The sequence below is a fragment of the Papio anubis genome, chromosome 9 (assembly GCF_008728515.1).
Source record: "Papio anubis isolate 15944 chromosome 9, Panubis1.0, whole genome shotgun sequence".
Taxonomy (NCBI): domain Eukaryota; kingdom Metazoa; phylum Chordata; class Mammalia; order Primates; family Cercopithecidae; genus Papio; species Papio anubis.
This window is the reverse complement of record NC_044984.1, coordinates 60,699,750-60,715,447: the sequence shown is the minus strand read 5'-3', so window position 1 is coordinate 60,715,447 and position 15,698 is coordinate 60,699,750. Positions and strand designations below refer to the sequence as shown.

The 15,698-nt window shown below is 40.9% G+C and overlaps 1 protein-coding gene across 3 annotated transcripts in view; it reads right to left on the bottom strand.

Moving 5' to 3' along the window:
* The window catches only part of HELB (DNA helicase B), a 36,647-nt gene continuing 20,949 nt past the window's right edge, over positions 1 to 15,698 (bottom strand). For all 3 annotated transcript variants that reach the window (XM_009181155.4, XM_031650602.1, XM_021922574.2), the window contains exons 10-13: positions 15,170 to 15,398; positions 14,249 to 14,392; positions 6,757 to 7,248; positions 1 to 419 (exon numbers count right to left, since the gene is read on the bottom strand). In XM_009181155.4, coding sequence (XP_009179419.1) covers positions 318 to 419; positions 6,757 to 7,248; positions 14,249 to 14,392; positions 15,170 to 15,398 — 967 coding nt within the window. In that variant the 3' untranslated portion in view covers positions 1 to 317. The remainder of the gene's footprint in view (positions 420 to 6,756; positions 7,249 to 14,248; positions 14,393 to 15,169; positions 15,399 to 15,698) is intronic.

Here is a 15,698-nt window from a genome sequence, read left to right as displayed (position 1 = left end):
TGCCTCAACCTCCCAAAGTGCTGGGATTACAGGCGTGAACCACTGCACCCGGCTTGATGTACACAATTGTATAAAAATATATATGTATATAAAATATCTAATCTCTTCACTTATGTCCAGTGCTACCAGTTCTCACAATGACATATGTTGAAATCGTTAATATTTTCTTTGATTAAATGGATTTAAAACATTTGCTAACACAAATACCTTAAAACTCCAGTTATGGGCAACTTTTTTTATCTTGGTACTTTGACGTTACGATGTTCATTTTGTCTCCAAAAGAAAAAAATAGTTACTCTGAGCAATTTGAAATAAAACTAAGTTTCTTGATTATCTGTGGGCTTGAAAAGTTGCCTGGGAATTAAATTATTCAGTCTCAAATTCTGAAGTCTGGAAGACACTTGTGGAGATTCTCCCACCTGTTAGAACAATTAAAAGAACAAAGTTAACTTTGTAAAAATGTAGTTAGACTACCCTATGTACTTGTATTCCCTCTGCTTCAGAAAAAGAAATAATGCACCTTCCCCAACCCTTGAAAGGCTTGAGCAACCAAAGCAATTGGCTATCAGCTCCTTGTAGGATCACATCTGCTTTGCTCACTGTGGTATCTCCAGGACCCAGCTCTGGGGCTGGCATTTAGAAGTAACTATGTACTGAATTAGTACATGTGTCTAACTTCTAAAGGTGTAGACAGGGCTCACTACATAATTTGGCAGCCCAGTCCAAAATTAAAATGATGGCCCCTTGTTCAAAATTAAGAATTTCAAGATGGTGATTACAGAACATTTTTTATTTTTTTAAGTGTGGGGCCTGAGTTCTGGAGGACTGCCCATGTTGCCTGCCCATGAAGTCAGTTCTGGATATGTAAGATAAAACATTGCAATGCTACAGTCATATTCTTTGTGCTATTGATGATTCCAAAGTGGGCCAGTATCGTCATGAAGTTTCACCACCATAAAGAAATGAAAAGAGTAAGCACAATTCAATTTTAGGGAAAGGGTCTTTCTTTGGAATTGCCTCTCTTTTCTGCTCATGTCAAAAGCCTTATTTCAGGACATCTGTAAGAGATGACAAGTTTAATTTCAGAAAAAAAGATGTTTTCCTGAGATGGAAATTCCATCAAAGAGTTGATCTGGGATACAGAATGGAACTTAGCAGGGATTCTACTGTCCAAGAGGGGAAAAAGAAGAAACTTCACCCTCCACCCTCAACTATGTCCATTTGAATCACTTTTCCCAAAAGATCTGACCCTCAGCCTCTTTTCCCAATCTGGTTAATGGTGCTGGATCTACCTGTATGCCAGAGCCAGAAGCCTTGGAGTTATCCTCAGGCCCAACCCCACCTGAATCCAACTGATCATTACGTCCCATCAGCTATATCCTTAGCATCTCTTCTCCATCCCCATTGCTATGTCCTAATGTTAGAGCCTCCTCATTTTACCCAGGTTACTGAAATAATCTTTCGGCTGGGAACTCATTCCCTACTCTCTCCCTAACCATCATCATCCACTAAACCTCAGTCAACATCACCTTCATAAATTTCAATTCACAGAGCACTTAAAATGCTTCTACTGTTCTCCATTGCAATCAGAAGAATGTACGACCTCTTCAGAAGACCCTGTGTCCATCCTCCCTGCCAGTTCCTGTGTCTGCGGCCCATCCTCTCACCGTGCCCTGTGCTCCAGCCACGCTGTTTTACACCTGTAGTCTCCTAATGTGCCAGGAATTCACATGCTGTGCCCTGTGTCAGACCGACTCTTAGAGAACCTTTTCCCTGTGCCATATCCATTTGGGGACAAAGGATCTAAGTATTCCCCATTTACAACTCAGCCCGGTTCTGGCAGGTTACATCAGCACTTTTTTCACTGGGTTCCCCCTTCTTACCTTTATTACAGCCTTGGAAGCTTAAAGACTCAACTGAACAAGTCTACTGCCAGCACTTAAAGCAATTCTTGTGCTTCTATTGGAACTACATTTGGAAATTACTTATAATCCCACCTTTTTTTTTTTTTTAAACACAAAATCCATTACCCAAATTGGATCCTCTAACTCATAAAACCAGAAAACAAATGCCTTTGGGTTATTTCCTAAACTCAGAATAGGTCTCAGTAGAAGTTTGCTCCCCTTATAAACATTCAAAAGGATCTTTTACTGCCTCAAAAGTGATTCCAAAAGGAATTGTCAAGGTAAAGGGGGGCACTACAAGAATAAAAGTATGACTTTCAGTACAACCTGAAAGAACAATATTCTGAAGGTCTGATTTTTTTTAAAAAAGTTTCATTGCCATATATTCATGACTCATATTTTGATCACTAAGTATTTCCGAGGTATTACCATGTGATCAGCAATTGTACCAAATGTTCTAGCAGATCAAAAATGATATACTGTCCTCAAGAAGCTTCATTTACAGAGTCAAGGTTATTGCAAGTGCAGTACAGAAGGGGTGTGTGCCCTCCTACGGGAATTCAGAGAAAGAGAAGCCTTCAGGAACAACACAGAAACTGAGCTGGATTACAACAATGAGAGAGAGGATGGTGTGAGGTGATCATCTTTGAACTACTTTATCTTCCTTCTGCTATATATACCCAACGTACTACACCCACTCCTTCTGGTTGCCATGGAAGAAGGGTCCTCTGTCCCTAATCCTGTCTCAGGGCAACCCCTCTACTTATTCTCTTGACTTTTCCCATCTTACCCACATCAGGACTCCAATTCTGCAATTATCCTCTCTCTCTGAATCATGAATTTCTGGTTCTCCATTGGACCATTCTCGCAGCACACTAAGATGCCTTAATGTACTCATCCAAAGTAAACAAACCAATAAGGTTTTCCTTGACCACAAGTCCTCTATTCAGATACAACCACCTTTGCTTTTTTCAGCAGCCCTCTTCAAAACCTGTCTCCACTGCTTCCTCCACCCTTTTGGCTCCCATTCTCTCATCAGTCCCCTCAGTCCAGCCTTTTTTTCCCTCCCCACAACCCTGGTTTTCCTTCTATCTCACTTCCACTCCTTTTTAGTTCCTCCTCCTCTGCTAGATCTCTAAAAGCTGGGAATACCCCAGAATTCTGTCGTCAGGCCCCCTCCTCTATCTGCAGTCTCTTCTGAAATTAACCCACCTAGTCCTTTCAATATCACTACATGCCAATGATTCCCAAGTGGACCTTTCCTGCCCTACTCCCTGCTGAGGCTCTAAACTCCTCTACCAACCACTGACTTACTCAACAAGTCCATGTACATTTCCGATTAGTACCTTAAACAACAGCACGCCACAAGAGAACGCTTCATTTCCCCAAATGAGTTCTCCTCACATTTTTCTCATCTCAGGAAATGGCACTGCTATTCCCCAAATTGCTTTAGCCAAAAATCCAGGAATCATCCTGAATTACTTTCTCTTTTACCCCATCAAATCTAATCAGAAAGTCATACAGACTCCATCTCCAAAATGCATCCAGACTCCAACCACAGATTACCAGCCCCGCTCTTTCATTAGGCTCTCCCCACGATGCCCTCCTACTGGTCTCCTCACTCCCCCTTCACTTTCCACAGTTCCCTCTCCACGGAAGCCAGAGGGATTGTTTATTTTTTATGTATGTATGTATGTATGTATTTTTGAGACAGGGTCTCATTCTGTCATCCAGGCTGGAATGCAGTGGCACCATCACAGCTCACCACAGCCTCAACCTCCTGGGGTCAGGTGATCCTCCCACCTCAGTCTCCTAAGCAGCTAAGACAACAGGCACCCAGCACCACCCCCAGCTAATTTTTGTTTGCATTTTTGGTTGAGATGGGGTTTCGCCATGTTGCCCAGGCTGGTCTTAAACTTCTGGGCTCAAGTGATCCGCCCACCTCAGCCTCCCAAAGTGCTAAGATTACAGGTGTGAGCCACCATGCCCAGCTTTTTTTTTTTTTTTTTTTTTTTTTTTTGAGACAGGGTCTTGGTCTGTCACCCAGGCTGCTGGAATGGGATGTCACAATCACAGTTCACCACAGCCTGGAACTCCTGGGATGAAGCAATCCTCCTGCCTTAGCTTCCTGGGTATCTGGGACTACAGATATGCACTACCACGTTCAGCTAATTTTTTACTATTTTTGTAGAGATGGAGTCTCGCTATGTTGCCCAGGCTGGTCTCAAACTCCTGGGCTCAAGCGATCCTCCCGCCTGGCTCCTGAAAGTGTTTGAATTACAAGTGTGAGCCACCACACCCAGCAGGGATTGCGGTTTTGTTTTTGAGACAGGCTTTTGCTCTGTCACCCAGGCTGGAGTACCACGATGCAATCACAGCTCAATGCAGCCTCAACCTCTCAGTCTCCAGTGATCCTCCTGCCTCAGCCTCCTGAGTAGCTGGGACTGTAGGTGCATGCCACCATGCCCAGTTAATTTTTGTATTTTTAGTAGAGATGGGGGTTCATCATATTACCCAGGCTGGTCTCAAACTCCTGGGCTCAGGCAATTCTCTCACCTCCGCCTGCCAAAGTGCTAGGATTATAGCTATGAGCCACCATGCTGGGACTATGTTTAAGCAGGTATCAGATGATATCACACCAATGCTTCCAGCCCTCCAATGAATTCCCACTGCAAGCAGAATAAAATCCCAACTCATTCCCGTGGCCCTGCCCACTCTCCAACACTAGCACCTGCACCCTCTTCTTCACTCACTAGCCACCTTAGCCTGCCTTCCTCTTTGTCTTTTGTTTTGTTTTGTTTTGTTTTTGAGACGGAGTTTTGCTCTTGTTGTCCAGGCTGGAGTGCAGTGGTGTGATCTCGGCTCACTGCAACCTCTGCCTCCCGGGTTCAAGTGACTCTCCTCCCTCAGCCTCTCGAGTAGCTGGGATTACAGGTGCCAGCTACCATGTCTGGCTAATTTTTTGTATTTTTAGTAGAGAAAAGGTTTCACCATGTTGGCCAGGCTGGTCTCAAACTCCTGATCTCAGGTGATCCACCCTCCTCGGCCTCCCAAAGTGCTGGGATTTCAGGTGTGAGCCACTGCACTAGGCCAACCAGCCTTCCTGTTTGAATAAAATCATTCCCTTTCCAGGCTTTGCATTATTTACATCCTCAGAGGCCCCCATGCTGGCTCCTTGGTAACATTCAGTGCTTAGCTCACATGTCACCTTTTTAGGGAGGCATGACCTGGTCAAAACATCACCTCCTGCCAACCACACCCCCTGCCATTCCCTATGTCCTTGCCTTGGTTTTCATTTTCATAGACTCTTAATCTGAAATGTGACTTTCTCTTGTATTTCTTGCCTATGCTGGAATGTAATATCCACGAAGCCGGTATTGGTGTGCTTTCCTCCCTTAACGTTTAGATCAGTGACTGGCAGGTTTTTATTTTTATTTTTTCAATTTTTTCCTAAATGTATTTTTCCAAATGCTAAATGAGAGGAGACAGAAAAAGGCATTCAAGATGAGGGACACCGCAAGAGTCAAAAGGGGGATGAAAAAGTTTGATTCATTTTAGTGAGCTGAAGACACTAGCTTGACAAAAGCAGAAAAAGCATAGTGGGAAATGAAACGATGTGGAGAAACCTGGAATCAAACTGAGAAACGTCTCAAATTCCAAAGCTAAATAGTCTAGAATTTATGTTGTAGGCACCTGGGAGACACTGAAGCTTTTGAACAAAGAAGTGAATCTTAATGGACACCTGAAGCCTTGAACACTACCAGACCCAAATGTATTGGTTTTTCCTATACATACATACCTATAAAAAAGGTTAATGTATAAATCAGGAACAGTAAAAGATTAGCAACAATAACATAAAAAATAAAGCAATTCAGTAAAATAAGGATCACTTGACACAGGCACTACAATACTGAGACTTACTCCGATAACTAAGATGGTGGCAAGTGACTAACGGGCGGGGAGTGTCCACAGTGTGGACACACTGGACAAAGGGAGAATTCACAGAATGAGATGGTGTGAGATTTCATCACACTGCCCAGAATGGCATACAACTTAAAACTGACGAATTGTTTATTTCTGGAATTTTCCATTTAATATTTTTGGACCACGGTTGACCATAGGTAACTGAAACCATGGAAAGCAAAATCATGGAAAAAGGGGAATGCTACATTATGAGAATGGGAACAAGAAAGGGGAGGGCAGCCAGGTCACCAGCCATCCAAGAAGATGGTAGAGAGTGAAAGGAAGGCGAGTCCATGGTGATTCTAAGATTTTAAGCCATGTAACTAGGAAGATGGTGATTGAAACAGAGAAACTAGAAGAGAGAGTAAGATTCTGGGCTGTAGTTCCAGAAAGTCAATCTCTGGGAACAAAGACACAGATTAGGCAGCTGGTTCATTAAACCCTCTTCAGCGCCAGAGCACTCAGCAAATCACCACATTACTGACATAGCCGGCTGTCTGCACCATGACATCAGTGTGAGAGTGAGAACTGTCACTTATCTCTAATTCCTGGTGCCTGAAATGTTACTATAGTCAAAATTTTGTTGGCCAAATCACTGGTGCTAAGGAGATGGCTGAAACTGTGAGAATGAGGTAGTTCTCAAAGGAAAAAAAAACCTGAGCTTTGGGGAGTTGTCTTCAAAGGCTGTGAAGCAGAAAAGAAGTGAGGAAACGAAGTGGAGATCAGACAGGGAGGTAAAGGAAATTTGACAGAAATGAGAAAAACAAGTGTTTTGTTTTTAAGTCCAACAGCACAATGCAACACTAATAAAAGCACACAGTCATTTATAAGCACACTGAAGTCAGCAATATTTAAATAAAACTTGGGAACATGCAAACATCACTCCTACCATAAGAATTTTGCTTGGACTTTCATCATCATTCACACCACAGGTTCTTTTGGATGCTCGCGATTTTGGTAAATCATCATCTGTATCCACTTCATCAGGTGAAGATAATTGCCATCTTTCAGCAAAGGTGAGTGTCCTCTCATCAGGCAAAGAGGCCTCGCTCCAGGTGACATCATTTGTCATGGCGTGGTCTGTGACTACAGGGAGTGGAGATGCTGACGGTGTGCTGGGTCCTCCACTGTCTCCAGAGCTCTTCTGTGGGGACTGAAAATCTGCTGGAGGTGCACCGCTAGAGGAGAGCTTACTTTGCAAGAAATATTTCAAACGAGTTTTTCTAGGAAAACTGTTTTTCATAATGGCATTCCGGAGCTGAGACTCCTCTGCAATCACATACACTCGGCAGCGGCCCCTGGTCACGGCGGTGTAGACGTGCTGCCAGTGCTGGCGGCCCGCCTTCCCCACCACATAGACAACTGTTTGCTCCTCAGATCCCTGGGAGGAAAAATATGGTGTGAAGACTAAATGCTATAAAACAGGTTCAGACAGTTTACAGACAAGGAAAGGAGACAACTCCTCAAAGTGCTCTCAAGCACTTCTACCTGGCCAGACTATTATTATGTGTCCATCTTACGGGGTCCATTTTTATTCATCCTCCAGGAACTCTAAACACACTGCTAAAAATGCTGCTAAGTTCAGGTCTCACAGGTCCACAACTGGCTTGTAGAAACCCAGCAGCAAACTTTAAAGACTGCATGCAGTACTAAATCTTTCCTAATAAAAGACTGAAATGATGGTACAGGCTTCATGTGTAAATGTGTTGACCCATTACTACATATAATGGAAAAATATAAAAACTTCAGTAATAGTAAAACTATAGATATATTATATATAAATATATGTATATAAAATGTTACATATAATGATAAAATATGGAAATTTTAAGTAGCAAGTAATAGGTGAATATATATTATATACTTATAAAATATATACACAGTGGCATACTATTTTGTGAATATCAAAGATACTTTAAAACAACATTTTAAAAACCATATATATATCTCTATATATACATAGATATATAGACACACACACATATAGAATGGTCACAACTGTATAGCAATATAGTTACTCTGATCCAAAACAAGTATATAAAAAAAGAACATAGCTATATACAATGAAACAAAACAAATCACAAAAACGGAGATAAATTCTACCAAATTTTTTATTAATGTCTCCAAACAGAGGGCCTATGGGTGATTTTTTTTCTCCTACTTGTCTGTATTTTTCCATTGTTGGGCAACTTATTTCTTTTATCAAGATAAACAAAAAAGAAAACAATGAACCTTTGTCTTTTAACAAAAAATTGGATAGGCAAGAAAAATACTCAATGTCATCCTGTAACTGTAAGAAAACAATTTCAAGTTTGAGGGCTATTCTTCGTCCTATATTCTGAGATCAGTGGATCCAGTGCCAATAGAGACAAAGAAATGGTTTGTACCATTATCTCCCCCATTGCTCCGACATTGCTCCTGCCAAAGGAAAAATTGTGGGAAGACAACTGACAAGATGGGGCAAGTAAAAAATACACATCCACTGCAAATAAACTCTTGCTCAGCAAGCTCTTCTACCTCCGTAGACAGAGTTTGAAGCAGCTTCTTAGATTGTAAAAGTTTGATAACCACATCTTTCCAATGTTGCTGGGTCTCAGAAATTGACATAAATGGTACTTGATTACATACATTTCCACAGATATATGGCACCACTCTGCACCTTGGACTTATATTGTGTATTCTCAAATATGAAAATGTCTACCTAAACTCAACTAACCTAGTTCTTAATTATCAAGCGACACTGAGAAAAATATAGTTACAATAGTAGATATATTATTATTAATACTTAATGCTCTCATTATCAGTCTCCCTGTACCTTCTCTTGCCCAATCCATCATCCTCATGGCAGCCACAGTGATATTTGTAAAATGCAAATCCAATCATATTAGACGCTGCTTAAAACCTCTAATGGCTCGCAGGGACTCCAAATAAAGTCCTAACCCCTTAATGTGTTTGTAAAGCCCTTCCAGAGCCAGCTTGGCCCTGCTCCTCTCCCTCCTTTTTTCCCTTTCTTTTCCATGAACCATGCTCCACCCAGCACAAGGGACTTCCAGGTGGTCCTGTCAGCATTCCTCAGTCCATGGCCTCGATCTGGCCCGTGTCTGGAGTAGCCGCCCCATCTATTACTCTCCAGCACCTGTACTTCCTCTATCACAGGCTGTACTGACCCTAAGCTCCTAAGCTCCGTGAAGGCAGAGCTTCACCTTTACCCCACTCACTGTTCTTTCTCCAGTACCTCACTGAGTGAACGATGATTAAAAATTAAAATGTCAGCCTGGCATAGTGGCTCACGCCTGTAATCCCAATACTTTGGGAGGCCAAGGCGGGTAGATCACGAGGGCAGGAGATCGAGACCATCCTGGCTAACACGGTGAAACCCCGTCTTTACTAAAAATACAAAAAGTTAGCTGGGCGTGGTGGCGGGCGCCTGTAGTCCCAGCCACTCGGGAGACTGAGGCAGGAGAATGGTATGAACCCAGGAGGCGGAACTTGCAGTGAGCCGAGATCACGCCACTGCACTCCAGCCTGGGCGACGGAGCGAGACTCCATCTCAAAAAAAAATTAATTAATTAATTAATTAAAATGTCATGCTACAGGAGCCGAAGGACTGCCGTCCCTGGAATTCTGTACTCCAAGATGGTACTTAAGTCTACCTCAGAAAGACATAGACACCTAACTTCACCTTGATAACCTGCTATAAATAATTTCCCCATTGCTTTAAATCTCCTTGAATAATCAGAACTGTCAAACTTCTTAAGGAGGTAAGTTTCCTATATTTACTTTTAATTATGTATATGTCTATTCTATAAATTGGTTCTACAACTCAACAACTTGTATGAAGAGCCACAAAAACTTCAACAGCTCCCCATTTCACTCAGAGTAAAAGCCAAAGTCCTTAAAATAGTCTAGAATAGCACTGTCTAATACAAATATAAACAAGTCATATATGTAGCTTAAAATTTTCTAGTAGTCTCATTTAAAAAGAAATGGATAGAATTAATGTTAATAATATACCTGTATTTTACTTAAGCTAACATATCCAAAATATTATCATTTTAAAATATAATCAATATTAAATTATTAATAAAAGACTACACCTTTGAAATTCTATATTTCATATACCCAGAACAGTACAATTTGGATACTAAATTTTCATCAGAAATACTTAATCTATTTCTAGAGTTCATAAAATTTGTAGTTGAAAAAGAAGATTCACATACCCAAGTTGTTCCAAACATAGTTTTTCCAACATACAGAAGTTTTCCAATGACTGTATCTAGTAACTTTTGTTTTGTTTATTTGTTTTTGTTTTTGAGACAGGGTCTCACTCTGTCACCTGGGCTGCAATGCAGTGGCGCAATCTCGGCTTATTGCAGCCTCCAGCTCCCAGGCTCTGGTGATCCTCCCACCTCAGCTCCCTGAGTAGCTGGGACTATGGGTTCATGCCACCATGTCTGGCTAATGTTTTGTATTTTTTGTAGAGATGGGGTTTCACTATGTTGCCCAGGCTGGTCTTGAACTCCTAGGCTCAAATGACTCGCCCACCTCAGCACCCCAAAATACTGGGATTACAGGTGTGAGCCCCTGTGCCCAGCCTAGTATCCAGTTTTTAAATTAAAATTCAGTTTTTCAGTCACTCTAGCCACATTTCCAGTGCTCAATAGCTATGCGCGGCTAGTGGCTAACATACTAGATAGTGCAGGCCTTCAAATGCTCTAGGAGGTGACCTGGCCCCACCATCCTCCTACCCTCTTTACCTCATATTAATTTTCCTGTCTCATTTCGTGTCAGTCTCCTACAGTGGCTGCCTTGCTATTCCTGCTCCTCAACTATACCAGACAGACTCTCACCTTAGAACCCTGCCCTTGGCTATTCCTCAACCTAGAATGCTCCTGTCCCAGATACTCACATGGCTAACTTCTTTTCCTTCTTTAAGTCTTTGGATAAAATGCTATCTTCTCAATGAGGCTTACACCGACATTCTATTTAAAATCACAATTGCACCCACTCCCACCTCTTTTCCACAGGATTTGCTACCTTCTAACATAACAAAGAGTTTTTGTTCTTGTTTTTGTTTTTATTTTCTATATTTTTATGATCGTGTCTGTCTCTATGCCCTTCCCCACCAAATTTAAGCTTCACAATGGCAAGAATCTTTGTCTGTTGTATACACTGACCTATACTAAACACCAAGAACAGAGCCTGACTCAGTAAGGATTTGTTGAACTGAATTGAACTTGGAAGAAACAGTGTGTTGATATAAGATAACAATCATGGGCCGGGCGCGGTGGCTCACGCCTGTAATCCCAGCACTTTGGGAGGCCAAAGCGGGTGGATCACGAGGTCAGGGAATCGAGACCATCCTGGCTGACATGGTGAAACCCTGTCTCTACTAAAAATATAAAAAATTAGCCAGGTGTGATGGCGGGCACCTGTAGTCCCAGCTACTCGGGAGGCTGAGGCAGGAGAATGGCGTGAACCCGGGAGGCGGAGCTTGCAGTGAGCAGAGATTGCCACTGCACTCCAGCCTGGGCGACAGAGCGAGACTCCGTCTCAAAAAAAAAAAAAAGAAAGATAACAATCATGAATCATGAATGCTCTTAGAGCTAAGAGATGCTACTTCAACCATGAAATAAGAACCAGAATATTGGCCGGGCGTGGTGGCTCACGCCTGTAATCCCAGCACTTTGGGAGGCCGAGGCGGTGGATCAAGGTTGTGAGATCGGCATCTGCGGTGAGTCCCCGCCATCAAAATAGAAAAAATTAGCCATGCATGGCACCAGAATGGTAGCCACTGGGGAGGCCGAGGCAGGAGAATGGCGGAACCCGGGAGGCGAGCCAGAGCCGAGATGCCACTGTGCACCTGTGCCTGGCTTACAAAGGACTCATCCAAAAAAAAAAAAAAAAAAAAAAAAAAAGAACCGGAATATCTACTCCAACCTCAACCCAGTAATAATAAAGACACCTTTACTCTTCATTCGTTCTTACGGAAAAACTGGATTGTAAATTTAAGGAAATCTCTCAGAAAATAGAGCAAAGTTAATGAGAAGGAAAATAGGACCGTTTGATAAGAAATTTAGGTAACAAATTCTGGAAGTCTAATATGCACATATTAGGAATTCTAGAGAGACAGAACGGAAGAAACTGAGAACAAGAAAATTTCCTAAAGGTGAAGGATGGCATCATAGAATCCATGGAAGAAATTTCTTCAGGACCCGAGCCAGGAATATTACTCTGTCTTTACCTGGGGAACTTTGGTCTTAAGGAAACTTAAAGCCAAATCTGCAATCAACATTAGCAAACAGGGAAGCGGGTATGGCTGCATTCCAACCACCCCTGGCAAGAACTGTTTTATCATCTTTAACTTTATTTTTCACTTGACATCCTTTCTATACATACATATATATACGTGTGTGTGTGTGTGTGTGTGTGTGTGTGTGTATATATATATATAATTTTTTTTTTTTTTTTAGATGGAGTCTCCCTCTGTTGCCCAGGCTGGAGTGCAGTGGCACAATCTCAGCTTGCTGCAACCTCTGCCTCCCAGGTTCAAGTGATTCTCATGCCTCAGCCTCTCGAGTAGCTGGGTTTAGAGGTGCCCACCACCATGCCCAGTTACTTTTTTTGTATTTTTTAGTAGAGATGGGGTTTTGCCATGTTGGCCAGGGTTGGTCTTGAACTCCCGACCACAGATGATCCACCCACCTTGGCCTCCCAAAGTGCTGGGATTACAAGCGTAAGCCACCATACCCCACCCTTTTTTACCTTAAAAAAAAAAAATCAGGTGAATTGTGGGCATTTTTAATAAGCCATTTCAAATTCTTTTTGGAACCAAGATGGGATAAGTTAATAAATAAAGCCCCACCCACTTAAAAAAAAAAAAAAAAACTCTATGCTAATTAATGTTTGCTTACTAGTAGAAAATTTGGGCTGATCTAAATTTTTCTGCACAAAAATGAGGGTTGGGCCAGGTGCAGTGGCTCATGCCTGTAATCCCAGCACTTTGGGAGGCCGAGACGGGTGGATCACAAGGTCAGGAGTTTGAGACCAGCCTGACCAACATGGTGAAACCCTGTCTCTACTAAGAATACAGAAATTAGCCAGTCATGGTGGCATGCGCCTATAATTCCAGCTACTCGGGAAGCTGAGGCAGGAGAATCACTTGAACCTGGGAAGTGGAACTTACAGTGAGCCAAGATCACACCACAGTTCTCCAGCCTGGGCGACACAGCTAGACTGTCTCAAAAAAAAGAAAAATGAAGGTTGATGCAACCTTTACATTAAAGCAAGATACCAACAGCAGAGAAGGAAGCTCAAAACAGAGATACACAACAGAGTCACTAGTAACAGACGAGAATTCAAGCGTTTTAAAATAAAGCATAAAGGCAAGTTGCACTGAACTCAATATGCCGTCCTAGAACAGCAAAAGGACATTGATGGAAAAACTGGTGCAATTTGAATATGCATAGTTTAGTCAGCAGTCTTACAGCAATAGTAATTTCTTAGTTTTGATGAATATGCCATAGTCATAAAATGTTAAACACCAGGGAAAGCTGGGTGAAGGGTATATGAAAACTCTCTGCTGTATCATTCAACTCTTCTGTAAACCTAACAATATTCCCACGTAAGTTAGGGGGAAAAAAAAGAAGAAAGATTGCCTCACAAAGATGGAGGGAGAGGATACATTTGTCAAAACTCATCCCACTTTATAATAAAACCATATGTAAATTATACCCCACAAAGCTGATAAGGCCAAAAATAAAAAATAAAAGCTAGTTGCAAAAGTATAGAAACAAGATGATACCATTTACATAAACCTCAGTAACACAGAGAACAACCATATATATTGCTTCTACATGAATAGGAGTGATACATACCAAATTCAGGGCAGAAGTCACTTCGGAGGAAGGTGGGAGGCAGGCCCAGGACTAGGGCAAGGCAAGTGAGGAACTCACCTCCAGTACAAAATTTAAGGGGTTGCCAAGAAACTCGGCAATCAAGATAAATCAAGATATTTTAATGTAACAGTTTTGTAAATCAAAATTAAGGCACAAAAGTATTCATGATGAACAAAATATCAGAATTTAACCAAAGATAAGATGAGTACAGTGCCATGCCAAGCCATACTGGAGACTCAGGCAGGGAGGGGAAGACCTGAAGGAGGAGACTTTACCTATAATGCCTTCATTTCTAAAAATAAAGAGAGCTCTGGAGCAAAAAAGAGCAAAAGGCTGGCATCTCTATATTATGTTCTGTACTTTCGTGTATTTTGTTTCCTAATTTTTGTTTGCTGATAAGTGCAACAAAAAATTACGAAAACAATGCAATGTGCTGTAAGGTTGATAAATTATTTAAAGGGTTTTATAAAAGTCCCCTCTTACCTGAAAAGTGTGAATAGTTCTTGCCCATGCATGTTTTATGCGACAATATTTCATCAGCTTCTTAAAATCCACAGTTACTTCCAGGCCAGCCATATTATTAATGGTCAAAGATCTTCTCATTCCAAAAGTTACATCAGTTACATCCTGTCACCAAAACAAAGAACTATTTTTCATATCTTCAAATATGTTCTACGTTCAAATATGTTCAAAGATATTCTATCTTTGGGTCAAACATAAAACGTAAGAATTACAATTACAATTAAGAATTTCAAAAGGCTTAAAATTTGCATTTCAGCACAAACTGAATATATCTATACCCAAATATTTTAATAAACACAAATATAAGTTTTTAGTCTTTGAAACTTATCTTCAATTTGACTCTGAAGAACAGTCTGTTATTTCTTATTTTGAAATCTATACATTTCATTTCTTATATTGACTACATAAGTCTGAGTAGATTGTTTGCAAAGTTTACTTTTCCTCACAGCTTTCAAGGAGGGTATCTACACTGTGAAAATAAATACATGGCAACCACTTCTATAGTTTGTACATTTAAGCAGCAACAAAGGAAATGATGCTTTTTAAAATATATGTCTCGTCTATGCCTTGTTTTTTGTTACTCAAGTACTTCAACTTTATTAAAAATGTTTCTTCATAAAATCTTCTAGAAAATATAAGAAGCAGCACTTCCCAACTCACTTTATAAGGCCAGCATTATTCTGATACTAAAGCCAGACGGGACATTACTAGATAACTACCCATATCCTTCATAAAAATGGATGCCCAAAATCCTTAACAAAAAAATCATGAAACAAGAATGTCAACTCTGATATCATTAGATTCTGAATCAATCCTAGGACAATAAAATAACCAAATATATCTCTAATTAGTTAAAAGACATTATCTTCTGTTTTCACTTACATTAGTTATGAAAAATATTTCTCCATTGCACAGTCGAACATTACTTTCAAAGTCATGCTTATTTTTAGCAAAATCATGAAGAGTACCAGAAAAGTCTTCACCACTGGTGTCTAGATCATTATTTTGCTGACTTCCAGAGATATTTTCAGGGAGTAAGTCTGAGAGGTATGCATTCCTAGTACAACAAATTTTATCACCAATTCCAAACACAAGTCTGTTCTGATGGTCTCTGGGATAGAAAATGATAATATATAATCAAAGTTTGGAAAGTCTCCATTTCATTTGTTCAAGCATTAATTCCTACTCAGACTCGATTCAATTATCAGAATAATTCCCATATTTTCTTTACAACACTTTCATTCTCCAATGGGCAACAAGAAATCAGGCTCCCATAGCTGTCGTCTGATTATTTATACATACTGTCTGCAGCGCCTCAAACTCAACGACATCTCCCAGTCAAATTTTTTCACGTTAGAAATTTTGGCTTAAGTGCTGATGCCTCTCCTCCCCCTTATATTCTAAAAGTTAC